Genomic DNA, 27,888 nt, shown 5'->3' with positions numbered 1-27,888 from the left:
TGATTTTCTACTCTTGAACTAGTGTTGCATAGCTAGAATAAATCCTACTTGGTTATGCTGTATTTTTCCTTTTATATGTTGCTGGATTCTGTTTACTAATTACTGAGAATTTTTGTGTCTGTTCATGAGAGAAATTGGTCTGTGGCTTTCTTTGCTGTACCATCTTTGTCTGGTTTTTGCCAGAGTAATTTGTCTTCTTGGTGGATTCTCTCTCTCTCTCTTTTTTTTAATTGAAGTATAGTTGATTTACATATGTAAATGTAGATTTATATATAGATGTAAATCTATAGATTTACATCTGTATATGTAGGTTATTACAGGTATATATAACCTATATATCCTTTATAGGTTATTACAAGATATTGAATATAGTTTCCTGTACTATATAGTAAATCCTTGCTGTTTTATCATAATGTAATGTCCCTGGTAGTTTTCTTTGCTCTAAGGTCTACTTTGTTTAAATGTTTATTGAACAACTGAATGTTCTGCAGCAGAGTAACTAGTTCATAAAGCAGGTCCCTGTGTAAGTTGGAACATATAAACTGAATGACTATTTATTTTAGGAGATATATATGTCTATAAGTGCACATTTTTTTTCCTCTGTAAAATGTGTTGAGCATACATATAAATCCATTTCATGTAGCTAACATGAACGTGACATAATTTGAACTGGTTTTGATAAATAATCTCAAAATTAATATTACCCTAGTTTGTGGGAATTCCCTGGTGGTCCAGTGGTTAGAACTCTGTGCTGTCACTGCTAAGGGCTCGGGTTTGATCCCCGGTTGAGGAATTAAGATCCCACAAGGTGTGTGGTGTGGCAAAAAAAAAAAATTACTCTAGTTTAAAAGGTAATGTAGTTTTAATTTGAATATCATTTTTAATAATTTTGTGCAGCATAATGTGTATGTAAAAACAAATGGCATGAAAAACTTTACCATAGGCATTACTTATTTTTGATGATTATTATTTCAGAAATGTCTGATTGGAGTTAGATGGCAGAATGCAAGATTTTTATTTTATAATTTAAAGTAAAATCTAAAATTAAGGGGAAAAAACCCTTTTGTTTATCAACTGTAATATAAGATTGCTGTATAAAATAGTTTCTTCAATTACATGCATATCAGGGATTCATACTGTGCAATGCTTTCTCTAGACATTTAATTTTCTTTTCTCAGCTTATTCAAAAAATCAGCTCAGTTGGACTCTACAAATTAAACCATCGGTTTTCAGTGAATACAGAATCATGTGTTTCAAATCCTATAGCATGACTTTTGCGTGCCTGAATAGGATGAAAAGTTACAGGTAAGTTTATTCATTATTGTGGCAAATATTCACATAATTATGTGCAATAATAGTTTAGTATTGATTGTGTTTAATAAACTTTGTCAGTAGAGCTCATGTGGTTTGATTAAGGTAGCTTTTATTTATTTAAATATTCTTATTTTTCCAACAGCTTTTAAATTTGGGAAATTTCAAACCCACAGAAAATTTGTAATATAGTATACATCCAGTGCGTGCCTTTCATCCATATTTAGCGATAGCTTTTATTTTATTTTATATATATATATTTTTTTTTTTTCAGTACGCGGGCCTCTCACTGCTGCGGCCTCTCCCGCTGTGGAGCACAGGCTCTGGACGCGCAGGCCGAGCGGCCATGGCCCACGGGCCCAGCCGCTCCGTGGCATGTGGGATCCTCCCGGACGGGGGCACGAACCCGCGTCCCCTGCATCGGCAGGTGGACTCCCAACCACTGCGCCACCAGGGAAGCCCGATAGCTTTTACTTTTTTATTTTTAGTTTGTTTTTGGTTTTTTGCGGCATGCGGGCCTCCCACTGTTGTGGCCTCTCCCGCCGCGGAGCACAGGCTCTGGACGCGCAGGCCCAGCCGCTCCACGGCATGCGGGATCCTCCCGGACCAGGGCACGAACCTGCGTCCCCTGCATCGGCAGGCGGACTCCCAACCACTGCACCACCAGGGAAGCCCCCGGTAGCTTTTATTTTTAATGCAAGATTATATTACTCAGAGAACTACTTTTTACTTCCTCATAATATCCTTATGACAGGACACAAATAACGCAGTGCTTAAATCATAAATGATTTGGGTGTAACATAAATATAAGGTGGTTAAGTATACATTCCAGATAGTAATATTGAATCAAAGTAATATCTTTATGTATTCATATATTAGAAACCAATTTCTAACTTTGTGAAAAATATTGCATTGTGTTAAGGTATGAGCTCTGTTCTCCAAGTGCATGCTCATAAATGAACTGGCTCTTTTAAGATTGGATGTCTGTAAAATCATTCTTAGTCAACTGAGCAACCACCTACTGTTAACTATTGTAAGTTAGTCCTTTTTTTTTTTTTTTTTTTGCGGTACGCAGGCCTCTCATTGTTGTGGCCTCTCCCGTTGCAGAGCATAGGCTCCGGCCGCGCAGGCCCAGCGGCCATGGCTCACGGGCCCAGCCGCTCCGCAGCATGTGGGATCCTCCCGGACCGGGGCATGAACCCGTGTCCCCCGCATCGGCAGGCGGACTCTCAACCACTGTGCCACCAGGGAAGCCCAAGTTAGTCCTTTTTCAAAAAAATTTATTTTATTTATTTAATTTATTTTTGGCTTCGTTGGGTCTTGGTTGTGGCATGTGGGATCTTTCGTTGCGGCACACAGGCTTCTCTCTAGTTGTGGTGTGCAGGTTTTTTTTTTTTTCTCTCTAGTTGTGGCGTGCGGGCTCCAGAGCACGTGGGCTCTCTAGTTGAGGTGCGTGGGCTCAGTAGTTGTGGCAAGGGGGCTTAGTTGCCCCATGGCATGTGGGATCTTAGTTCCCCGACCAGGGATTGAACCCGCGTCCCCTGCGTTGGAAGGAAGGTTCTTTACCATTGGACCACCAGGGAAGTCCCTGTAAGTTAGTCCTTGATTACTGAGGCTTTGCATGAAGCATGAAAAAGAGGGTAATATTCATAAAATAATATTAAAGAAGAGTGATATTTAACTCTTAAAAGGATATTAAGTAATCAATATAGAATGTACTCTATGTAGCTTAGAAAAACGTAGTAAAATTTAAATGGCATTACCTATGCTAATGTAACAACTTATTCTCTTTTACCCAAAAACCTCTGAAGAATTTTCCTATCATGTACTTTGACATGGGACCTGGTGTAGTATCTGTCTGATCCCCATTTAGTCCCTGTTCGATTCCATTTGATTAAAAAATATATTTACATGAATTATATACTTTTCTGGGCCTTCTCCTTCAGCCTATTTATTTGACAAATGTTTCCCGAGCACCAACTGTGTTTTAGGAACTGTGCTTGTCACTAGGGATAAAATGGTAAGCAAGACAGCTTATGTTCCAATGGAGAGACATGATCAACTAATCACATAGGCTCACAAAGAAGTACAGAGTTGTATAGAAGTTAAAATAGGACAGTATTAGATGACATTCCATTTAAACTAAGGTCTAAAGGATGAGAAGAAATTAATTAGGTGTGTAAAGGAGGGAAGGGGGAATGTGAGAACAATGTTCCAGACAGAGGGAATGACATGTCCAAAGTATCTGGGGAATGAACAAGCATTGCCAATTCAAAGAACTTAAAGAAGACCCATGTGGCTGGAGTGGGGAGGATGAAGAGAGTAGTGGGAAGTGACTTTGGAGAGGGAAGAAACTGGGGACCAAATAATTCAGAGTATTGTATGCTGTGCTAAGGATTTTGGTCTTTTTCCCAATGTCACTGGAAAGCCATGGAAGCATTTTAAGTGGGAAAATAGCATGATCATATTTATATTTCAGAACAGTCACTCTGGGTGCATTGTGGGGAACAGATTAGAGGGGGATGAAGTCCTAAGAAGGCCAACTAAATAGAAGGCTAGGACAATAGTTCAGGCAAGAGATGACGGGAGCTTGGATTAGTATGATCAAGCAGTAGAAATGGAGAGAAGGCTGAGGCATCTGAGTTCAAATCCTGGCTCCACCATTTAATCTCTCTGAGCCTTCCTTTTCTTGTCTGTGCACTAGAGATAATAATAGTACCTACCTTATGGAGTTGCTGAGGATTAAATAAGATGGCATATGACATATAGGGATTTCTTAAACAAGCAGTACCTGGTATTTAGTAAGTATTCAGTAAATAGTTACTACTACTACTACTACTACGTGACCCAAAAGGCCAAGTTTTATAAAGTTTCATTTTTGTTGTAACTTACTTCGAAAGCAAATTAATTTGTTTCATCTGTGACTATATATATATATATATATATATATATACACACACACATATATACATATATATATCTATTTATAAGCAATGTGATTATAAGAAAACTTGTTTTGAAGCATCAAAAATGAGCGATACATATATTTAGAATCTAGTAAATTGCAAATTAGAATATCTTTCTACTTAATATATCCCATGTTACATTTTTTTAAATGGCAGTTTTTGCCTGGCTCTTCCTTCTGACCTCTTAGACTCCCTTGGACAAGACTGTACAGTACTTCCCGGACCACTGTAGACAGCAGTGAGGTGAAGACCTTCCTGGCCTTGGCGCACAGGTGGTGGGACGAGCAAGGAGTATATGCACCTCTTCACTCTATGAATGACCTGAGGGTGCCGTTCATTAGGTAACATTACAGAAATTCTAGATCTTTTAAAATACAACTCTTTTCAATAATTCATTTTCTTTCGAGTTCATTTTTCTCTCGGTTTATGCCTAGGTTCAAAATGCTGCATTTTAACTTTGCTTTAGAAATTAGGGAGATTCTCTTCAATATCCATTGTTTGACACTATTAATTTTTTTTTTTTTTTTCTTTGTGGTACGCGGGCCTCTCACTGTTGTGGCCTCTCCCGTTGCGGAGCACAGGCTCCGGACGCGCAGGCCCAGCGGCCATGGCTCACGGGCCCAGCCGCTCCGCGGCATGTGAGATCTTCCCGGACCGGGGCACGAATCCGTGTCCCCTGCATCAGCAGGCGGACTTTCAACCACTGTGTCACCAGGGAAGCCCTAAATATTTTTTAAAATTTGTTTTATTTACTTATTTTTGGCTGTGTTGGGTCTTCGTTGCTGCACACGGGATTTCTCCAGTTGTGACGAGCAGGGGCTACTCTTCATTGCAGTGCACAGGCTTCTCATTGCGGTGGCCTCTCTTGTTGCGGAGCACAGGCTCTAGAGCGCAGGCTCAGTAGTTGTGGCGCACAGGCTTAGTTGCTCCACGGCATGTGAGATCTTCCCGGACCAGGGCTTGAACCCATGTCCCCTGCACTGGCAGGTGGATTCTTAACCATTGTCCCACCAGGGAAGTCCCGAAACTATTAATTTTTTAATAGCATCACTCGAGTTCTACACTGTTTCATAAATTAACTTGAAGTATTTTTGGATATTATTGAGTTAATTAGAATTAAATCCATATGAAAAGGAATTAGGGTCCTGTGGCATCAAGGTCATTTTATAGCATCTTTGGCCTTTAGGCAGTTCTGATAAAGGGAATAGTACTGAGAAAGTTCAATTCAACAAATATTTTTTTGAGAACTTACCTTGTACAGAACTTGGGGGCTGGAATCTGTAAAAGCTACTGAGATATTCATCATTCAAAACACAGTCTGTGTGCTTCAGGAACTTAGAGTTTGCCATGGGAGATAAAGGCAAGGGTTCATCAGACTCCACTTATCAAGACTCCACTTATCAATTGTTCATTCGTTCTTCTGTCCATTTATTTATTTATTTATTAAACATTTTTGAGCAGCCGACATGGGCAAGGCAGTGTGATAGACACAGAGTATCAGATTCAGACTGCCCTCAAGGAACTTCCTGATTGGTTTTTGCTGGTTTTATCAGTGCAGCAAAAAGGAAAATATTGGCACATTCTTATTACCACTGAATTAGTGGATCATTGAAACACTAAGGCAGAGAAAAGCAGAAATGTCATTCTGTTAGGCTAGATCAGTGGTTCTCAAGGTTAGCCCTGGACTAGCAACATCAGTATCACCTGTGATCTTGATAGAAATACAAAATTCTCAGGTATCACACTGGACCTACTGCTTTGGGGGGTCAGCAGTCTGTGTTTTCTTTCCAGGTGATTCTGATGCACGCTCAGCTTGAGAACTACTCTGTTCCAACTAATGTGACACTACTAGTTAGACATAACACTAGAAAAGACCATCCAGGGCAGTACAAATTATGGTTAGAAGCTTAGATTTTATTCTGATCATAATTAAAGCCATTGAAAGGGAGCAGTGTGATCTAAACTATGATATAAAGAAGTCATTTTGGCCAATGTGTGAAGAATGGATTGGATTTCATTTGAAATGGGTCCTTTCTGTATAACGTTCTGAAATTATCTACTTAACCACTATCTAGGTTTTTCTTAGAAGTCAGTTAATTTGAATAGCAATAAAAGATTTCCTAAGATGTCCTTGTTATATATGACATTTATTTTAATATAAGTATAATTAGAATTTGTATGTAGCCCAACTTAAAAGTTTAGTTTACGATACTGTTAGCTATATATATCTGTGTGTGTATATGGGGGGGTGTGTGTGTGTGCTTACATTTGTGTATGTGGGAAAATATTGCTATGATTATCTTAGAATTAAGTCTACTTGATTTGGGTGCCTGTTTACATGATCGTGAAAACACCACTAAGAAGATGAAAAGTGACTCAATTTAGAAGGTAATGTAGGCAAATTCTGCAAATATAGATCTCCAGTCTGCTTCTACTAAACCCTGTAAAATAACCTATTTGTTGCTGATATGAAATGGGTCTAGCAAGTACTAGCAACATAGCTAATAATACCTCAGGTGACATGATATCTCAAGTGAATAAAATTAGGTTAATCTAAACTAGATTGTTTTTAAAGTTTTTCTTTAGATTATTACTAAAGTAATAGTTAAGTCATAATTATTAGTAGATTATTTCAAGAACTTTAAACCTCCTGCTTCTGACTACCAAAAATATCTTATAAATTAAGAATAATGTCATTTTATGCTGAAAATAAAAGTTTTTTTACCCCCAAAATCAATAGTCTATTTAAAAAGAGAGTTTAATATTTCTTTGAAAATTATGCACTTTTAAGACTTTATTGATAAAATTAATGATTTTTTTAATATATTTTGAATTTTTTTAAAAGAGACAATCTTTTAAAAACAGTTGCTGATCACCAGCCAGGAAAACCTTTGTCTGGGATGAAGATTCTTGATGTTGGCTGTGGTGGTGGATTGTTAACGGAGGTAAGTGATTTACAACTTTCCTGACATTTTTCTTTTATTTTTTTAAAAGGGAACTCTATATTTATTTATTTATTTATTTCTGGCTGTGTTGGGTCTTCGTTGCTGTGCGGGCGTTCTCTTGTTGCGGTGAGCGGGGGCTACTCTTCATTGTGGTGCACGGGCTTCTCATTGCAGCGGATTCTCTTGTTGCGGAGCATGGCCTCTAGGTGCGCAGGCTTCAGTAGTTGTGGCACGCGGACTCAGTAGTTGTGGCTCTCGGGCTCTAGAGCGCAGGCTCAGTAGTTGTGGTGCACGGGTTTAGTTGCTCCGCGACATGTGGGATCTTCCCGGACCCGGGCTCAAACCTGTGTCCCCTGCATTGGCAGGTGGATTCTTAACCACTGAGCCACCAGGAAAGCCCAACTTTCTTGGCATTTTTAACTGGGAAAAAAAAAATTGAGAAAAAGTGAGCTTATGCCTCTTTTATCCTTTTAACAAATAATATTGTTCATTTTTAAAACAGGAAGTGTATAATGTTGTTTTTAATATTTTTGTGATTATAAACTAGTACATGCTTTTTACTTTCTTAAAAATATATAAGTATTTCATCTTAGAATTTAAAAAAGACATGAAACCTCAGATGGGCCCTAATGATGCCAAATGAAGGCACAAACATACATATCATGATGAATATCAGAGAAAAAGAGAAAACTCAAAGAACTTCTAGTGAGGAGGATAGATTACTTACATAGAAGAAATAATTAAACTGATAGAAGACTCTCTGTTGACACTATTAAATGCAATATTATTAAAGACAATAAAACAAAACAAAAAATATATATAAGTATTTCAGAAAATTATAGTGAGGATTTATTTTTTCTTTACACAAAAATGGGGCACTGGTAAAAATAAATAAATGGTACCTAATTAAACTTAAAAGCTTTTTCACAACAAAGGAAGCCATCATCAGAACAAAAAGATAACCTACTAAATGGGAGACAGTATTTGCAAATGATATGATTGATAAGGGGTTAATATCCAAAATATATAAACAGTTCATACAACTCAACATCAAAAAACAAACAACCAGGTTAAAAACGAGCAGAAGACCTGAGTAGACATTCTTCCAAAGAAGATATACAGATGGCCAATAGGCACATGAAAAGATGCTCAACATTGCTAATCATCAGAGAAAGGCATGTCAAAACCACAATTAGATATCACCTCACACCAGTCAGAATGGCTATCATTAAAAATTCTACAAATAACAAATGCTGATGACGATGTGGAGAAAACAGAACCGTAGTACACTGTTGGTGGGAATGTAAATTGGTGCAGCCACTACAGGAAACAGTATGGAGGTTCCTCAAAAAACTAAAAATAGAACTACCATATGACTGAGCAGTTCCACTGCTGGGTATACATCTGAAGAAAACAAAAAAACTAATTCGAAAAGATACACGCACCCCAATGTTCATAGCAGCACTATTTACAAGAGCCAAGATATGGAAGCAACCTAAGTGTCCATCAACAGATAAGTGGATAAAGAAGATGTCACACACACACACACACACACACACACACACACACACACACACACAGGAATAATAGCCATAAAAAAGAATGAAAATTTTGCCATTTGCAACAATGTGGGTGGACCTAGAGGGTATTACACTTAGTAAAATAAGTCAGACAAAGACAAATACTGTATGTTATCACTTATGTATGGAATCTTAAAAATAAAGCAAACAAATGAATATAACAAAACAGAAACAGATTCACAGATACAGAGAACAAACCAGTGGTTGCCAGTGGGGAGAAGGAAGGGGACAGGGGCAAGATATGGGTAGGAGGATTAAGAGGTACAAACTACTATGCATAAAATAAATAAGCAACAAGGATATATTGTGCAGCACAGGGAAATATAGCCATTATTTTATAATAACTTTAAATGGAGTATAATCTATAAAAGTATTGAATTACTATGTTGTACACCTGAAACTAATATAATATTGTAAATCAACTATACTTCAATTAAAAAAAAAGCACTGGTCATTTGAATAGCTTTGGAAATTTTGTTGTCTCTTCTCTCCCAAGATATTAGGCAATTTCCGCTGGTTTAAATGCACTGATAAGCTGTCCTTTTGCACTTGCTTCAGTATCAAAACGTAACAGAATTTTGCCTGCTTTGGGGGCTCTCCCCTTCTTAGGTGCTCTAGAGTACTTCTCCCTGTGAACAATACTTGCTTTAGCTGACAGAATATTTATGCCCTACAGTTCTATTTTGTAATATCCTATCAACACAATAACTTTTTGTTTAAATGCTGCATCATAATCTTTGCTTGAAAGATATTTTAAGCAAACAGTACAGGATACAAATGTAAGTGAAGATACGATGGTGTGTGTTACTGTCAAGATCATAACAACCAAGTTGACAGTGAGGTTAACAGAGGCCTTTGATACATAGCTAAGTTTCCATATGCACAGAAAATGTGTTCTTCATATGGCAGTGCGCTGGTTTCTCTTGACATCAATTATAAAATTTCAGGAAATGTAAAATATGTGAAAATACACCCTTTAGAATCAAGAATATGAGGTGTATCAAATTGTAAATTAGTACAATTTTACTCTATGTGTTCTATGATCTCCGTGTATTATTACAGATTTATGTCTCTAAAGTTAAAATAATTTGATTTATACTTTTAACTTATTAACTAAAGAGTTATAAAATAAATGCTATGCAGTTTTGATCAAAATAAAGGCTGTGTTTAAAAACTTGGGCATGTCATGGGAAGTGACTGAATATAAAGGCTGAAAGAAGAATTAGCTACGAAGAATCGTTTTTAGTCAGTCACAAGAGAAACTATGGAGAAAAAAATGTGCTTCAGAGAATTTGAGTATTAGAAAATTTTGCTCTTTTTACAATGACATGTTACATTTATTGCACTTTAAATATGTTAATACTGTACTGTGTGCCTGTAAATATATCTAGAGAATGTAGACAAAAATTTCCTCACTATTCTTAAGTAGTTCCTGATAAGTTTTGTTGTTGTTGTGATTATTGTTCTCACTTTTAAGCTTTTTATTATGGAAATTATCAAACATGTACAAACTAGAGAAAATGGTATATTGAACTTTCGTGTACCCATAAATGATCTCCAACAATTAACACCTCGTGCCTAATCTTGTCTCCTTTTTGAGAAGCTTTTTATTGCTAACGTGCGTTCTATTTTCTTCCTGAGGGTAATGATTTCTTATGCCATTAGCCTCTAGGGCGGCTTGGGGCTTCAGTTATTGGAATTGATCCTGTGGATGAGAACATTAAAACAGCACAGCACCATAAATCATTTGACCCAGTCCTGGATAAGCGGATAGAGTACAGAGCGTGTTCCCTGGAAAAGATTGTGGAAGAAACTGCAGAAACATTTGATGCTGTTGTAGCTTCTGAAGTTGTAGAACATGTGATTGATCTAGAAATGTTTATACAGTGCTGCTGTCAAGTGTTAAAAGTAAGACTTACAGAGTTTACTTATTTGTGTTTTCTTTTGAGTTTGTGTATGTATCCATAGCAATAAATGTTTTATAATACTTGAAACCAGGAAGACAGGATGAGGGGACAGCATCTCTACTGGAGATTACTTCTGCCTCTCAGCCTGCCCTCGATATCTGGGGTTTTCCAGATCTAGTATCTTGATGTCCAGGGATCTTGAAAAATGTTGGTGCTGAACACTGCAATACAAACAATAGATTTATAGTGGTATTTTTCTTTGGTGTAGTCTGGATTAATTACCTAATAGGCATTGAATGACAATTACTAAGAAATTGACTTGGATTAATACTTAAAAATAAAAAAACATTATTAGCATAAATTGGTTAGCCAGCATTTGTTAAGTCACTCTGTATATGTGATATGTGTAACAGTTATCAGCTTATAAAAGAATACTTCATACATATGATCTCATCAGATCTTACCTACAACCAGGTGAGGAAGGTAAGGCAGGCATTATGACCTCCTTTGACCCAATGAAAATCAGAATCTGAGGTGTCAGAGTTCACATGGTCTTTAAGTCAAAGGTCACTAGGCACTTAAGTAGGGCGTAAGGCTACATCTTTTTATCTGCTCAGCGGCATGTGGGATCTTCCTGGACCAGGGCTCGAACGTGTGTCCTCTGCATTGGCAGGCGGATTCTTAACCACTGCGCCACCAGGGAAGTCCCTACATTATTATGCTTATATAATTTGACGCAGTCCTCTGAAGGTGGTTCCAAATTTTCTTTTAATAAATATTTCCAAAATATTATTATTACTATATCAACTCTGTTGTTTATGTATTCAAGAGGTAACTCCCTAAGGTCAAGAGCTAAAAGAATTAAATGCTTAGCCTTTATCTAAATAGAGCTTTTAAAAAATACTTTTAAAATAATTTTAGATTTATAGAAGAGTTGGAAAGATAGTACACAGTGTTCCCACTGTGAAGGGTGGTGAAGGGTGCCCTTCACCCAGTCTCCCCTACTGTTAACATTCTACATAATAAGGGTAGGAACTGGGGTGAGGCAGGTGTGGCAGAAAGTCAAAGGCGGCACTCGCTATTCTGTGCCAGTCCTGCATTTGCATGCCCCAGAGAGTGAGTGCCTCCTTGGATTCTGTGCCCTCAGTACCTCACTTGCCTCACCGTACTCCTAGCCCTGTATGTAACCCATGGTATATTTCTCAAAACTACAAAATTAGTTAACATTATACTATTAACTACACTACAGACCCTGTTAAATTTCATTAGTGTTTCCACTAATGTCATTTTTCTGTTGTAGGATCCAATCCAGTGTTCCATATTGCATTTAGTTGCCATATCTCCATAGTCTCCTTCAATGTGTATAGTTTCTTGGTGGTGTTTCCTCTTAAAAACAAATTTCATTAGGTATACCTCCTATTTTCCAAGGAAAATTCCTTAATTATTTCTTTTTGGGTAGTGTCTCAGTCAGTGTGTATGGATGGAAGTTCTCACATATATTAGGGATACTGGCATCGTGGAATTTAAAACTAATTTTTCCTTTAATGGAAAGCCTATTTAAAAAAAAAATGACCAATGCTCATCACTATTTCCTTAGAGTAAGATTTTATGAAACACAGATTAGATATTTATAAGTAATTTTTCCCTTAGCTCTACTGAGGTATAATTGACACATAAGTGATTTTTTTTTTTTTTTCGCGGTACGCGGACCTCTCACTGCTGTGGCCTCACCCGTTGCAGAGCACAGGCTCCAGACGCACAGGCTCAGCGGGCATGGCTCATGGGCCCAGCCGCTCCGCGGCATGTGGGATCTTCCCGGACCGGGGCACGAACCCGTGTTCCCTGCATCGGCAGGCGGACTCTCAACCACTGCGCCACCAGGAAGCCCACACATAAGTGATTTTTAATGAGATATTTTAGAATACTAGAGTTTTACAGAGAAAAGTTATAATGTGTAATGAAGTCGTGTCTGATATTTTAGTCTTAAGGGCACATCGCAATATTTCAGGGCCTTCTCTTATCATTTTTATTTTTGGTTTAGAGTGTTATTTGAGATATTTTCATACATATATATCTTAATATGATTATTTTGGAAGGGGTCTTAGGCATTTTATCTCCATCAGGTGCTAATGAGAATGTGTGGAAGAGACATTAATGTTCTTGCCATTTGTGGGAGTACATACAGGAAACACTATAAATATAGTCACTAAAAAATGGCAGACTAAACAATCCCGGAAGTGGTTTGCATTCACTGAAGTTCTTATCTTGATCTCTTTATATTCTTTATACTAATGAAATCAAAACAAAACAAAACACTTTCATACCTTAATCATTAAGGCTTTTGTCAGAGAACACTTATCAGCCTTGCCAGCCTGCACAAACCATGGGGCAGTGTGCGCTGTACCAAACAAGTTAGGCAGACTCGGCACCCAAAAAGAAAGCAGTGTTGACACATTAAGACATCAGTGTGGACATGTAACAAGGAAGAGCAGCCGGATCTCATTTCTATATTTTTATTACAAATTATTTGCTATGTACAAAAGAATGTATAAATATAAACATAAATCATAGTAATGTATGATTTTAGGAGTTAGTTGTAAGCCCTGTTGCATAAACTCAGTACACGCATCTTTAGTGGACTGCCCATAACAATGAACTTCCCAAGAGGAAAAAACCCTCTATTTTGGTAGATTATATTTTATTCACACTTGTGGGTTTGTGTTTTGTGTTTTTTTTTTGACCGTGCGGTGTGGGACCTCAGTTCCCCGACCAGGAATCGAACCTGTGCCCCCTGCACTGGGAGCACGGAGTCTTAACCACTGGACCCCCAGGGAAGTCCCCATACTTGTGTATCTTAACTGCACTTAAATTGTTTGGAAGGAGGGAGGAGGATGGGGGAAGCCAAGCCTTTATCTAACTGTTACTCCTAACATTTAAAATTTTACTTCTACACATATTTTTTTTTAGCCTGGTGGTTCTTTATTCATTACTACAATCAACAAAACACAGCTGTCCTATGCCTTGGGAATTGTATTTTCAGAGCAGATTGCAGGTATTGTACCAAAAGGTACTCATACATGGGAGAAGTTTGTTTCACCTGAAAAGCTAGAGAGCATTCTGGAATCAAGTAAGTATTAAAATTTTTTCAAATTTCCAAGGCCTAACTGAACTTTTAATGTACCTGTAATTATTAATCACATAACCTAGCACTTAATGAAATAGGCCACTATTCTTTGGATGTTGGTTTTCTCTCCTCAACTAGATCATAAACGCCTTGAAGTTAGGATTAAGTATTACATCCACTTTTCTCTCACCTATGGCACCTAACCCAGGGCCAAGCAAATCATAGATGATCAATGAATACTTTTTGGCTGTTTAGTCCTCACCTGTTTAAGGATGAGGTACAAATGTCTTTTAGTTACACATCCTCAGTTTGTCCTGTTGAGGCCGTGCTTGAATCAGCTTATTTTACGTATTACTTCCTTCATAGTCAGATATATTTTGAACTTCCTTGTCACTTTTTTTTTTTTTTTTTTTTTTTTTTGCGGTACGCGGGTCTCTCACTGTTGCGGCCTCTCCTGTTGCAGAGCACAGGCTCCGGACACGCAGGCTCAGTAGTTGTGGCTCACGGGCCTAGCCCCTCCGCAGCATGTGGGATCTTCCCGGACCGGGGCACGAACCCGTGTCCCCTGCATCGGCAGGCGGGCTCTCAACCACTGCGCCACCAGGGGAGCCTGTCACTTTTTATGTAGTGTTTTATGCTAGTTATAGCATGCCTTATAGTACGGTTATTTTAGTGTTCTTAACCTCTTTCTGGCTTGAAGGCAAGACTGTCTTCTTTTTGCGCTCCCCACAGTGCCTAGCTCTGCTTTACACCTCGTGAGCACTTGATTTACCTGTTGAATTCCTGTCAAGTAATAACACTTGTCAGTTCATTTATTTGGCATTTGGTATTCCTCTTAGGCTCATGTGTGTCTCATGCTTTTTGTTCATGTAACAGTATATCAATAAACTTGATTTTACTTGGAATAATATTATCTGTCCAATGAAATGTGGTAATTTCTTCTCTGCAAGTAACTTTGTTGAAAATAGAGTAGAAAAAATATTTTAAAGATGATTGGAACAGTCAGTTGTTGGCCGGATTTTCTAAAAACAGCTAACATTTATTGAGTACTTACCAAATTCCAAATACCGTGCTAGAGTTTATGTTCTACTGCAGTAAAGAATGAGCTGTTCATGGCTACAAAGTATTTGTGCCTATTGAGTTAGGAATCCTTTTTTAATTTGGAGAGTTGCATGAGACTCTTGGCATGTGGAAGGTAAATATTTATTAAATATGCTCTGTCTGATATTTTTTTTTCTCAGACGGTCTGTCAGTTCAAACTGTGGCAGGAATGCTCTACAACCCCTTCTCAGGTTACTGGCATTGGAGTGAAAACACCAGCCTTAATTATGCAGCTCATGCCCTGAAATCCAGCATGCAGAAACACCCAGCTCCTGCCGAGTTTGCTTTAAAGGAGGAAACAGAAGAGCTCCGCATTGAAACCTCCACCAACTCAGGTGTGCATGAAGCGCTGAAGAAATGAATTGTTTCTAAGGACTGTAGTAAAATGGCTTGAAAGTCTGATGTTTACAAATACACAAAATATACCATTTGTCTTTTGAGACAGGATCATAAAGAAAAGAAAGTCAAATAGAAAGGGCTAAAACCTTAGATAAAAACTCTTGTTGTTTCATCTAATAGCTACCTTCAAGGGATTAGTCTATGTGATCTAGGAGTTTAAGTTTCTCAGCCTTTGTTATATAAATAGGGTATACATATTTCACTTCATCTTACAGATTATATATTTTTCCCGCATGTATGCACATACATATATACTGTAATGTTTTAATTTAAGTAAATTTGTATCATCTAGGTTCTTCTTTATTTGGTTTTAGTTAAAGGCAGTTATGCTTCTCACTGGTTTTATTTTATACCACTTATATTTAGGAAGATAAAATGTCTTTTTTCCTTTAAATTTTGGTTTTTGGAAAGCAAATTGATTGTTAAATATATACTGGGTTTGGTCAAACATTAGAATCAAGAAATTCAGATTATGTTGGACATTTTTCTCTGTACAGTTCTATAAATGTTTTGTGGTGCCTTTTTTAAGTAGAAAAGATTTTTGAACTCAATTTAAGAGTTTAGTTATGGAAATTTTCTTTTTCGGCTAACATTTTGTAATTAGAGGGACTGACTTGAAATATACTTTCACTCCTCTTGAAGTATGTGATTTTTTGGCTTTTTCTGAAAGTCCAGAATGTATAAGGACTTTGATAGAGGGTGTTGACCAAATATGAGAAATATAGGTTGAACGCCTGTGACTCATACAGAAAGTCAGCTTTTACTTTCTAGCCTTTTTTTTTTTTTTGGCTGCATCCCACTGGACCACCGGGGAATTCCGTAGCCTTACTCACTTTTAAGCTTATAAGCTTTCTGTATTTCTTTGTCAATGCCTGTTGGATTGGGCTCACCACGCAAACAATTCCCAAGCATCTTAGCTTATCATTTGCTTCTCAGTGGCATTCCAGGGAGGAAACTGAAATTTAAAGGGTTAAAAGAAATTTTAACTTCAGTTGCTAATGTCTAATTAGGACACTAAAAATCAGGAGTTCCCACTGGGTTTCATTTAAAAGTTTGATTCTTAGTCTGAATTCTAGTAGTTTTGTTACCAAAGCAAAGCTTCTTCATTCTATCTGTTGGGAAAAAAGAAAAGTGTTGGTATTAGAAATTAATCTAAATGGAAAACCAGAAACTGTAAAACTCTTAGAAGAAAACATAGGTGGAATACTCTTTGACATAAATTGTAGCAATGTATTTTTGGGGTTTTTTTGGTCTCCTCAAGCAAAGGAAACAAAAGCAAAAATAAATGAGTGGAACCCAATTAAACTTGAAAACTTTTGCACAGCAAAGAAAACCAACAACAAAATAAAAAGACAACCTACTGAATGGGAAAAAGTATTTGCAAATGATATGATTGATAAGGGGTTAATATCCAAAATATATAAACAGCTCATACAACTCAACATCAAAAAAACAACCAGATTAAAAGATGGACAGGGCTTCCCTGGTGGCACAGTGGTTGAGAGTCCGCCTGCCGATGCAGGGGAAACGGGTTCGTGACCCGATCCAGGAAGATCCCACATGCCGCAGAGCGGCTGGGCCCGTGAGCCATGGCCGCTGAGCCTGTGTGTCCGGAGCCTGTGCTCTGCAACGGGAGAGGCCACAACAGTGAGAGGCCCGTGTACTGCAAAAAAAAAAAAAGATAGACAGATGACCTGAATAGACATTTTTCCAAAGAAGATATACAGATGGCCAATAGGCACATGAGAAGATGCTCAACATTGCTAATCACCAGGGAAATGCAAATCAAAACCACAATGAGGTATCAACTCTCATCTGTCAGAATGGCTATCATCAAAAAGTCTACAAATAACAAGTGTTGGCAAGGATGTGGACAAAAGAGAACCCTTGTACACTGTTGGTGGGCATTTGAATTGGTGCAGCCACTACAGAAAACAGTATGGAGATTCCTCAAAAAACTAAAAATAGAACTACCATATGACCCAGCAATTCCACTCCTATTTATCCAAACAAAACAAAAACAAAAACACTAATTCAAAAAGATATGTGCACCCCAACGTTCATAGCAGCACTGTTTACAATTGCCAAGATATGGAGGCAACCTAACTGTCCATCAACAGGTGAATGGATAAAGAAGATGTTATTTATATATATGTATTGGGTTGGGCAAAAAGTTCGTTCAGGTTTTTCCACCCAAACAGTTTTTTTTTGCCACCCTAATACACACACACACACACACACACACACACACACACACACACACAATGGGATACTACTCAGCCACAAAAAAGAATGAAATTTTGCCATTTGCAACAACATGGATATTGTTGGAGGGTCTTAGATGCTAAGTGAAATAAGACAGAAAGATAAGGTGAAGGGGCAAGATACAAGAGATACAAACTACTATGAATAAAATAAGCTACAAGGATATATTGTACAGGGACTTTCCTGGTGGCACAGTGGTTAAGAATCTGCCTGCCAATGCAGGGGAGGTGGGTTCGATTCCTGGTCGAGAAAGATCCCACAGGCCGTGGAACAGTTAAGCCCGTGCACCACAACTACTGAACCTGTGCTCTAGAGCCCGTGCACCGCAACTACAAAAGCCGGCAAACCTAGAGCCCGTGCTCTGCAACAAGAGAAGCCATTGAAATGAGAAGCGCGTGCACCGAAACGAAGAGTAGCCCTTCCTCGCCACAACTAGAGAAAGCCCGTGCACAGCAACGAAAACCCAATGCAGCCAAAAATAAATTAAAAAGTTAAAAAAAACCCGATTAATCTAAGGACTGTGTAATGAAATTGATTAAAAAGCAGCCCCCAAACAAAGGGCATTTATTTTAGAAAGAACACTTTCAATTATTAAAAATATACATTGTTAAGTGATGGAAATTCAGTATGATTCAGTAATAGCCCCATTAGGTAGGGACTACCGTCCACTCCATTTCACAGAGATGTTAAATGTATTCAGCCTCTCACAAGTAGTAAGATGCAGACCCAGGTAGTCTGATTGCTGAGCTTGTGCACGTCACCACTTTGATACTTGTACCTAGTATCTGTACCATCATATGGTCATCGTGGTAGCATAACCACACACAACTGGATTATTATCACGTATGTGAATTGTCTGTATGCAAGGTAGCACCTTCAAAAGCATTTAAATCAAACAGCATCACAAAATCTAGAGTCTGGGCTAGTTGCCTCAGTTCTCTTAGAGCTTCATTGCCTTTCTATGACTGAAACAATTACATGCTACTGATGGCAACTTAATAAAATGCTTTAAAGACCCCAAATAAAATTATAGCCTTACTTTCTATTATAGTTACAGGTTTTACTATTGTATTAATTATAAATTGAAGAGAAGTATTGAATTCAAGTACTACACAACAAAAATATCTCAGTCAAGCAAAAAAGTAAAAAATTTTGACATCATTTGAAATGTCTTTTTGATGTGTGCTAGGGACACTCAACAAGGGCTTCTGTGCTACCGTTGACCTGGAATACACAATGTTGAGAGGCATCAAGTAAAGATTTAGAGACTGCTCGGTAACGAGGCATAGGAGTAAGTCATGCTTACTGGAAATATTTTTTAAACCTGGATTGGCAAGGTCCCTGCAATTCTGTAAAACATATTTGTGTAATTACAGGCTTACAGACATTGATCCAAAAATCTACGAATCATAAGAAAATGTCAATGGAGAAATAAAGACGGAAACAAAACCAAATGAAAGTGTTAGAACAGTCAACACATAATTGCTTTTATTAACTTACAATGCGACTCTATTAGAAGGGAGATTCTTACTTGACTATTACTAATGAGATGCAAATGACATGCAAGTCTTCCCTGTATCAAAAAAAAAAAAAAAAAGCCCAAAATCCTGACACTGATGGTTTGCATGAAAATCAAGCAAAAGAATTTATTGTGAGATCAATAAACCTCTTGTATCCCAGCAAGAAAAGGATGCAGCACATATAAACGAGCCACTGTCTAGGAACTAAAAGCCACCAGTTGGAGCCAAAGGAAGAAAATATGTTCTCAAGATGATGTGAACAGAACTGAGAATGGGGGTGGAGAGTTACAAAGTAAATATGGACACGAGATGTTTCCACTCTGATAGATTTGAATCTTTGTTTCCCGTTGACAGATGGGACCCAACAGACATAAAGTCACTGACATCATGTAAGATCTGCACATGTCTTTCTGACTCTAAAACAGGCTCTGTATCTGGAGTCCTGATACAGGCTTCTGAGGTTCTAGGAACCCCCTGAAATAGGGAACAAAATTTTGCGTGTGTGTGTATTTTTCTGCCGAGAATGTCCCATAGCTTTCATCAGAGTCTCAAAAGTTTCATGACCCCCAAAAAAGGTTAAAGGTGACTATAGTTAAAATACTGCAGTAGGGAAATATAGTCTTTACTTGACAGAATATGTCAGGAAAAGAAAAATACGGTCACTCTGTCTTCTGCTTATATTTTGTAAAAGTAAACATGAAGGGTGTCAGTAGCTGTGAAAGGTGAAAACTGGATCATGATTTAAATTGCCTCTTTTTGGTCATTCTTTTGATATTAAATTGAAGAGACATTCTGGGATTCTGTTTTTAGACTTAGTTTTGTCAGGATGGGATGGTAGAAGTCTAGATTAATTAACAATCAGATTTATGCAACGTTTAAAGAATTTCAACTCATTAAAAAAAAAGGATTGATTTTATTATTTATGTATTTATGTATTTTTTGGTCGCACCCTTGGCAGTGAAAGCACAGAGTCCTAACCACTGGACCGCCAGGGAATTCCCAAAAGATTGATTTTAAATAGAGATAAATAGTTGGATTAGCCACCTAGGTAGCAGGCTAGGTGGGTGGATGGATGAGAAATACGCAACGAGGGCTTTGCGCTCTCAGGCCCCTGCTTGTTTACCTGAGCACCCACAGACCTGGCAGTTTTGCTCTCGTTTTTCCCTGAGAACCAATCAATGGATGCTGAACCTTAACTCTTCCAGAGGCAAATCTCTCCGTGCTCTTGAGATGACATCTTCCTCTGAGATCAATCAGTTCAGGCCCAGGTGACTGGCACTCTACAGACCTGCTGGGGCCAAATGTTTTTGACACTCTTGTAGCCTGATAAGGATCCCTGCAATCCCTAGTCGTTGCCCAAGATTCAGACACCCACACTGATTCTTTTCTATAAACTCTCCCTAAGACTGTTTCTTGAATTTGTCTTCCCTGACTCAACCTCCCACTTCTCCCTTCTACACTTTTCTGCTGTGACCTCTATAAGCACCAGTTCATGATTTATCAACTACCCTACTTCTCAAGTCTGCATTGAAGTTTCCTTTACTTTCTACCTTAACTGAAACCTGGCTTTCCTCTGAGGATATGATTTCACCTGCAGCCATTCTGAGAGGAGGTTTCATATTGTCTATGAACCTCAGAGTTGCGAGATGGAATTTGAGTCCTTTTCACTCACTGCCATTACTCTTTTTTCTTTTTTTCTGCTTTTTAAAAATTCTTTTACAGAGGTGGGCTCATACTACATATGAGGTTTTATAAATGTACTGTTTCAAATTTATTTATTTATTTTAGGCCCCGCCATGTGGCATGTGGCACCTGGTTCCCTGACCAGGGATTAAACCCGCACACCCTGCATTGGGAGTGCAGAGTCTTAACCGCTGGACCACCAGGAAAGTCCCACTGCCATTACTCTTTTTTTTTTTTTTAATGTTTATTCATTTATTTGGCTGTGCCAGGTCTTAGTTGCGGCATGTGGGATCTTTAGTTGCAGCATGCGAACTCTTAGTTGTGCATGTGGGGTGTAGTTCCTTGACCAGGGATCAAACATGGGCCCCCTGCATTGGGAGCGAGGAGTCTTAGCCACTGGACCACTGCCATTACTGCCATTACTCTTGAATAAAAGCTCTCATGTCTCCAAGCCTCAAGTCTAGCTCTCCTAACCTCTACTCTCCGTTTATTGCCAAACTCCACTTCTGGCCACAACCCTCAATCACAGTGTCTTTGTTCTTACCTGAGTCCTCCCAGCTTCCTGAGTAACTCCAATGTCTATGTGGATGGTTTGTGCATTACCTCATCAGCAACAGAACCTTGTCTCTAGAGGCTTCTACCATACCTTTATGGTCAACACCTGAGGTTACCTAAGAACATCTGAAGCCATAGATTGTAACATCCCACTCAGAGGAGAAGGCCTCTTTGAAACTATGATAGAAAACCAAGAAGCCATAGAAGAAAAAATTGAAAAATAGCAAGCTGGGGAAAATGTTTGCAAACTAATTTACAGAAAAAGAATTCTCTTTCTCAATTAGGACCTCATATAAATCAATGAGAAATACTAATAACCCAGTGAAAAAGATGAACAGTTCATAGAAAAGTCAATACAAACGCATCTTTCAAAAAAGTGTACTCAACCTCACACGTAATAAGAAACACAAATTTAAAACTACGAGACTGCTTTCTCATTGACAATTAGGAAGGATCAAAATATTTAAGAATATGTGTGGTTAGGCTATGTATGAGAAAAGAGACACTTTCAAAACTATGGAGAGTGTGTATTGCTCTTTATGGAGAACAATATGGCAACATCTATCACAATTACAATGCATGGCTCTTTTGACCCAGAAATTCCATATATATATATATATATATATATATATATATATATATATGTATCTGTGGTAGTCTATGAAGAAAGAAAGAAAGAAAGAAAGGAAGAAAGAAAAAGAAAGAAAGAAAGAAAAAGAAAGAAGCTTGGAAGTTCTATGTTTAAGATAAAAAAGAAAGTAAGGTGCAGGACAGGCAGTTAAATGATACAATTTGTGTAAAAATAAATAGAAAATGCTTTTATAATGCATAGAATATCTCTGGGAATAAACACAGAAGCTGACGGTTGTATTTGTCTCTGGGGAGGGGTCTGGGGAACAGTTAGGAGGAGACTGTATCCTTTAGCGTCCCAGCAGGAAACTGAAGGCACATGCAAACTGGATATTTTGAGGATCATTTAATAAAAGGACTATTTACAAAAATGCAGAACCCCAGCGCTAGCAACAGCAGGAAGCCATTGCCAGCCCTCTGGCTGAAGGAGAAATGTGTGGACTTAGTTCCTGAAACCCACAGAGGGAGCCACGCGAAGAGAGACACAGCATGGGGCAACTCTGCAGGAAAAGATACTAAGGATTTGTCATCCCTTCCTTACTCCCCTCCGGTCCTCTGATCTCCATCACAGGCAAGCTCCACGACGGCAGCTTGGGTACCCACAACCGCTGCTGTCCTTCACAAAGGTCAGCATCTGGGGCAAGGAGCAGGGTGCATCTGGAGGCGACATTGGTGTGTGTGTGTGTATATCTGGGTAGAAATTGGCTTTTCATTGCATTCTTCTCTGTAGCTTTTGAATTTTGTACTGTGTTTATGTATTAGTATCAAAAATAATGCATGTGATCCCTTTTTAAAAAGAATGGAGAAATATTTATTCCCCTCTCTGACGATCAACCTTTGCTTCCTCCTTTCACAGCCAAATTCATTGTGGGTGTTTTCTGCACTTACTATCCCACCTTCATTTTTCAAGCCTGGCTTCTGACCCCCTGACACTTGAAAGTGCTCACCTGCCAAGGTCAGTAATGTCTACGCTGCTGGGCTAAATTTATTTTACTTGACTTGTTAGGAGCATATGATGCAATTGATCCCATCTCACACTTTCTTGAGACGCCCTCTTCCCTTGGCTTCTGCGGCCCTACACCTGTCCGGCTTCCCTCCTGGCCTCTCTTTCCTTCTCAGTTTCCTGGTTGGTCCTATCTTCCTCTTGCCATCCTCTAACTGTGGTGTTCTCAGGGCTCTGTCCTTGGCCCCTGTCTCTTCTCACTTAGCATTCACCCTCACATTCTCATGTCTACCCTTTAATGACCCCCACCTGTCTCATTCCCAGGCCCGAAGCTCTTTTCTAAACCCACACATTCTGTTGCCATTGGGCATCTCCATTTAGGCATTCAATAGGCTGTTAGGGGTTGAACTGTGTCCCCCTAAAATCCATATGTTGAAGTCCTAATGGTCCAGTACCTAAAAATGTGACTGTATTTGGAGGTAGTGCCTTCAAAGGGATAATTAAGGTAAAATGAGGTCATTAGGGTGGTTGTAATCCAATATGACTGATGCCCTTAGATAAAGAGGAGATTAGGACACAAATGTACAGAGCAAAGACCATGTAAAGACACAGGGAGAAGACGGCCATTAACAAGCTAAGGAGAGAGGCCTTAGAAGAAATCAACCCTGACGACAGCTTGATCTCAGACATCTAGCCTCCAGAACTGTGAGGAAATAAATTTCTGTTATTTAAGCCACCCAGTCTGTGGTACTTTGTTAGAGCAGCCCTAGCACACTAATGCACTGCCCAAGCTAAAAATCTTCCAAACCCTTTCATGACCCACCTTCCTAATTGCCCCTCACTTATCTGAGCCTGGTTATTATTTGAATATCTTTTCCTAGCATCAAGTCAATCTTCAGGAAATGTTTTCTGAGTGTTGCATACTGATTAATAAAATGCCCAAGTCCAGGGGATCAGAAAGTAGATAGGCAAAGTCACCTTATGGTGACAACAAGCTTCCAGCTATAACGTTGGATATCTGGGTAGGGGAGTATTAGATCTCTTCTCCACAAGTCAAGCCAAGAAAGCAGAAGCTTTACAGTAAAATTCAGGGTAACATTATCAAGTAAACTTTATTTTTTGAATAATACAGAGATATTTTAATAAAATAACATTAAATTGCATTATATAAAACCAGCAATAATGCTAACATCACATCCACCTTTTAAAAAAATATTTATTTATTTATTTATTTATTTGGTTGCTCTGGGTCTTAGTTATGGGAGGCAGGCTCCTTAGTTGTGGCAGGCAGGCTCCTTAGTTGTGGCTCCAGGGCTCCTTAGTTGTGGCATGTATGTGGGATCTAGTTCCCTGACCAGGGATCGAAACTGGGCCCTCTGCATGGGGAGCGTGGAGTCTTATCCACTGCGCCACCAGTGAACCCCACATCCACTTATTACTACAAGAGCAGGATCTTAAATCTCTTAAGCTATATTTTGAAGCATAAAGTATAACATTCTTGTGAAAATGTTGTCCAGGATAAAAGAAACTTATAAAATATTTTATTCACTTGTTTATGCTCTTTGTGTTGTTTCCTGAATAAAGGTGCCATGATGTCACTACTCTCCCAGGATACTCCGTCTTCTCCCTCTTCTCCATCTAAGGCCCTACCCCACCTCTCCTGCCCCATGGCTTCCGCCCTCAGCTCCTAGAACTTGAGCATCAGATCAACTTCTCATAAGGCATATGCATTATTCTCTGTTCTAATTGCTTTTCTTGAGTCTTGATTCATTTTCTTTCCATTTCTGATTCTACTGCTGCCCCAACCCTTTTATCTGTGTGTCTAGTGTCCAGACTCAGCAAGAATGGTGACTTAATTGGGTTGGTTAGGAACCATCCAACATGGGGTTCTGTCTCTTTGGGGCAGAGTTTTTGTTTTTCATTTTTTTGTGTGTGCTTCACTTTTTTTCTTTTTAAAACATCTTTATTGAAGTATAATTGCTTTACAATGGTGTGTTAGTTTCTGCTTTATAACAAAGTGAATCAGCTATATGTATACATATATCCCCATATCTCCTCCCTCCTGCATCTCCCTCCCACCCTCCCTATCCCACCCCTCTGTGTGGACACAAAGCACCGAGCTGAACTCCCTGTGCTATGCGGCTGCTTCCCGCTAATGAGCAGTTTTACACTGGGTAGTGTATATATGTACATGCCACTCTGGGGCAGAGTTTTGTTTTTTTTTTAATGGTACGCAGGCCTCTCACTGTTGTGGCCTCTCCCGTTGCGGAGCACAGGCTCCGGATGCACAGGCTCAGCGGCCATGGCTAACGGGCCCAGCCGCTCCGCGGCATGTGGGATCCTCCCGGACCGGTGCACGAACCCGTGTCCCCTGCATCGGCAGGCGGACTCTCAACCACTGCGCCACCAGGGAAGCCCTGGGGCAGAGTTTTTGATGCCCCTCATAAGCTAGTGTTCTAGACCACTGATAATCAAAGTGTGGTCTGGCTTCACCTGGAAGCTTGTTAGAAATGCAGAATCTCAGACCTCACCCCTGAACTCCTGAGTCAGAATTTGTATGTGAACAAGATCCCCAGTGATTTGTATACACAGTAATGTTTGAGAAACACTAATCTAATTGTCCCTTTTGATCATTGTGGCAGATTCTCAGATGATACATATACAAAGTTTGGGAAGCACTGATTTATTTGTCCCTTGTCATATCATTATGGCCAGGCTGCAGAGTGACATGACACAGCCATAGCAATATCTGCGTAAAGGAATGGCCTAAATCTACCTTTCTCAAAAGGTGATAGCATAACAGGCAGGCGTTTGAGGCTTTGTAGTCATTGGATTTAGACGTGGTTCAGAAGACTGAGCCACAGACCGATGGCCTAAAGAAGAAATACCATAGACAGCACTCCAGCACTGGTACCTGGGATGATAGCCATTGTAGGTGGTGGAAAGCCCAAAGGGCTGCTGGTGTGGGACACATGGGGTTTGAATCCTGGCTCTGTCATTACCTAGCTCTGGGACTTGAGCTTGTTAACTTACCTCTCTGAGCCTCAGTTTTCTCATTTGTAAAATAGGGATGCCAATAGTTATTTAACACGGATTGTTTTGGCGAGTTACTGAAAAATGTATCATCACTAGACAGGTGTTCAATAAATATTAGCCCTTTCCTTTTTTTTTTTTCTCTTGTAATACCTCAGTAGTTAGTAAAACAAGGTCCTTGAAAAAATAAAAATAACAAGATGCCTCTAGCTTGGAGCTAATGTCATGGTTATGACGCCAAGGCTTTCAGAATTGGCGGTGGTGGTGGGAGGGGTGTAGTAAAGACGCTCACTCTGGCTCCTCAGGTCTTCATACCATCTCACTAGGTCCTCATGGCTGGACCTAGACACTCAGGCCATTAATTAGGTACAAACGGATATTCTTTAAATACTGGCTCAACATTTAAAGGGAGCATAGGCGGATGCCATGGGGGAAGAACAATGGAGAATCCCTGGTGCCAGTGCTTCTTGCGGCCTCTCTGCACAGAGCCTTTAGTTCGGATCCCAAACCTGTCCACTCTGCTTCCTATGCGGCCTCCTGCTCTCTCTCCCCGGAAGACAGTCTGGTGACCACCTCTGTCTCTCCAGCAGGCCCTTGGGTTCCACTCCTTGCAACCTGCCCGTGGAAGGTTCACTTCCAACCGCATGCTCTGCTTCTTGCTGAGAGGTCCCATAAACGTCTGCAGGGGTGTTTGAGACCCCTCATGTGCTGGTGCTTGGGCGCCAGCCTGGCTGCCCTTATCTGGTGGGGGCTGGCACCGCGCCCCACATTATTAGCTGTATGACCGCCCTCACTGCCTGTTCTAAGGGGCTGGGGCGGCAGGGGAAGTAGAAGGGCGTTTCCCCCTTCACTCCAATGTCGGCTCTCTCACGCAAACGCGTGGAGGCTTCTTATATCCATCCTTTCACCTTAAGAGTGATAACCGCCGCCCCCCCACCCCGCCACTTGAATTTTTTTTCAATTCCTTCAAACGATTTTAAACTATCCATGCTCTTGCTAAAATTTGTGTGTACATCATACACTTGTATGAAGCACGGCCCTATTCTTTGTACGTAGGAACTATTAAAAATGATGTTAAAGGGAAGAAAATTGATCACACAAACACACACATCCACGTTTGACAGATTTTCTGCACCGAAAAGGAAAGGAAAAACAACAGCAACACCCCACATTCCCTGAGTTCCCTGGTAATGATTTCCAAGGGGAAAGACTAGGACTTGGGCTGCGTCTGTCGGAGGGGAAATCGCTCTAGAGTACATTTTTGTTGTTATTTATCAAACCAGACATCCCTCCGTGGGCACACTGCCGAGACTTAGGTAATTGTGTAATGTGATAAGTGTTTTATGAGTTATGCAAAGACACAGCGCTTTCCTGACGGCCGGAGCAACGTAATTCGCGACCTTGTCCGGGCCCCGGTTCCCGGCTCGCGCTGGGCGGTGTCTCTGCCCGAGCTCCGCGCGGCCGCAGGTGAGTCCTGCGCGCGCCCCGCTCTCGCGCCTGCGGGAGGGGCTGGAGCGGAGGCGGAGGACGGGCCGGGGGTGGCGGTGGGGGACGGAGATCCGGGCCCGACTGCAGCTTCCTTCGGGGGGAGCCGCATTTCCAGCCACGTCCGCAGCCCTGCCCTCGCGCGCCGAGCCGTTCCCGGCCGTGCCGCCTGGAGGCGCGGAGCCCGCCCGGCTCGCCCAGCCCTGCAGCTCCGGCCGGGGCGGAGGCCGCCGGACCGCGGAGATGCGGGGCGGGGGCAGGGCGCGGGGTAGGTGACTTTATCCCGCCTCTGTTTCCCTGCCCCAGGGAGCAATGACATCACGCGGCCTTCTCCCGGCGCCGACACAAAGAGCGGCGCGGAGAGGCCGCTGCGGGGGGAGCCGGCGGCCGCCGCTGCCGCCCCGGGCCCCGGGGCCCCGCCGGCCAGGCCCGCCGCCCGCG

The 27,888-nt window shown here is 40.2% G+C and overlaps 2 protein-coding genes across 5 annotated transcripts in view; both read left to right on the top strand.

Annotated features, from left to right (window-relative positions):
- The window catches only part of COQ3 (coenzyme Q3, methyltransferase), a 31,521-nt gene extending 8,605 nt beyond the window's left edge, over positions 1–22,916 (top strand). The window contains exons 2-8 of one of the 4 annotated variants that reach the window (XM_029224206.1): positions 1,179–1,305; positions 4,466–4,618; positions 7,123–7,222; positions 10,468–10,710; positions 13,677–13,836; positions 15,075–15,269; positions 22,843–22,916. In XM_029224206.1, coding sequence (XP_029080039.1) covers positions 1,179–1,305; positions 4,466–4,618; positions 7,123–7,222; positions 10,468–10,710; positions 13,677–13,836; positions 15,075–15,269; positions 22,843–22,916 — 1,052 coding nt within the window. Of the gene's footprint in view, positions 1–1,178; positions 1,306–4,465; positions 4,619–7,122; positions 7,223–10,467; positions 10,711–13,676; positions 13,837–15,074; positions 15,432–18,787; positions 19,199–22,362; positions 22,761–22,842 lie in introns of those variants that run through there. The other 3 variants (XM_029224209.1, XM_029224207.1, XM_029224208.1) reach the window with 3 other exon arrangements.
- Positions 22,838–27,888, top strand: part of FAXC (failed axon connections homolog, metaxin like GST domain containing) — an 80,185-nt gene continuing 75,134 nt past the window's right edge. Inside the window, exon 1 of the mRNA XM_029224205.1 lies at positions 22,838–22,941. The gene's annotated coding sequence lies outside the window, so the exon portion shown is untranslated. The remainder of the gene's footprint in view (positions 22,942–27,888) is intronic.

Source organism: Monodon monoceros, unplaced genomic scaffold, assembly GCF_005190385.1.
Source record: "Monodon monoceros isolate NGI ecotype Baffin Bay Population unplaced genomic scaffold, NGI_Narwhal_1 Super_Scaffold_15, whole genome shotgun sequence".
Lineage (NCBI taxonomy): Eukaryota > Metazoa > Chordata > Mammalia > Artiodactyla > Monodontidae > Monodon > Monodon monoceros.
Note: the sequence above shows the minus strand (reverse complement) of the source record. Positions and strands in the feature narration are given on the sequence as shown.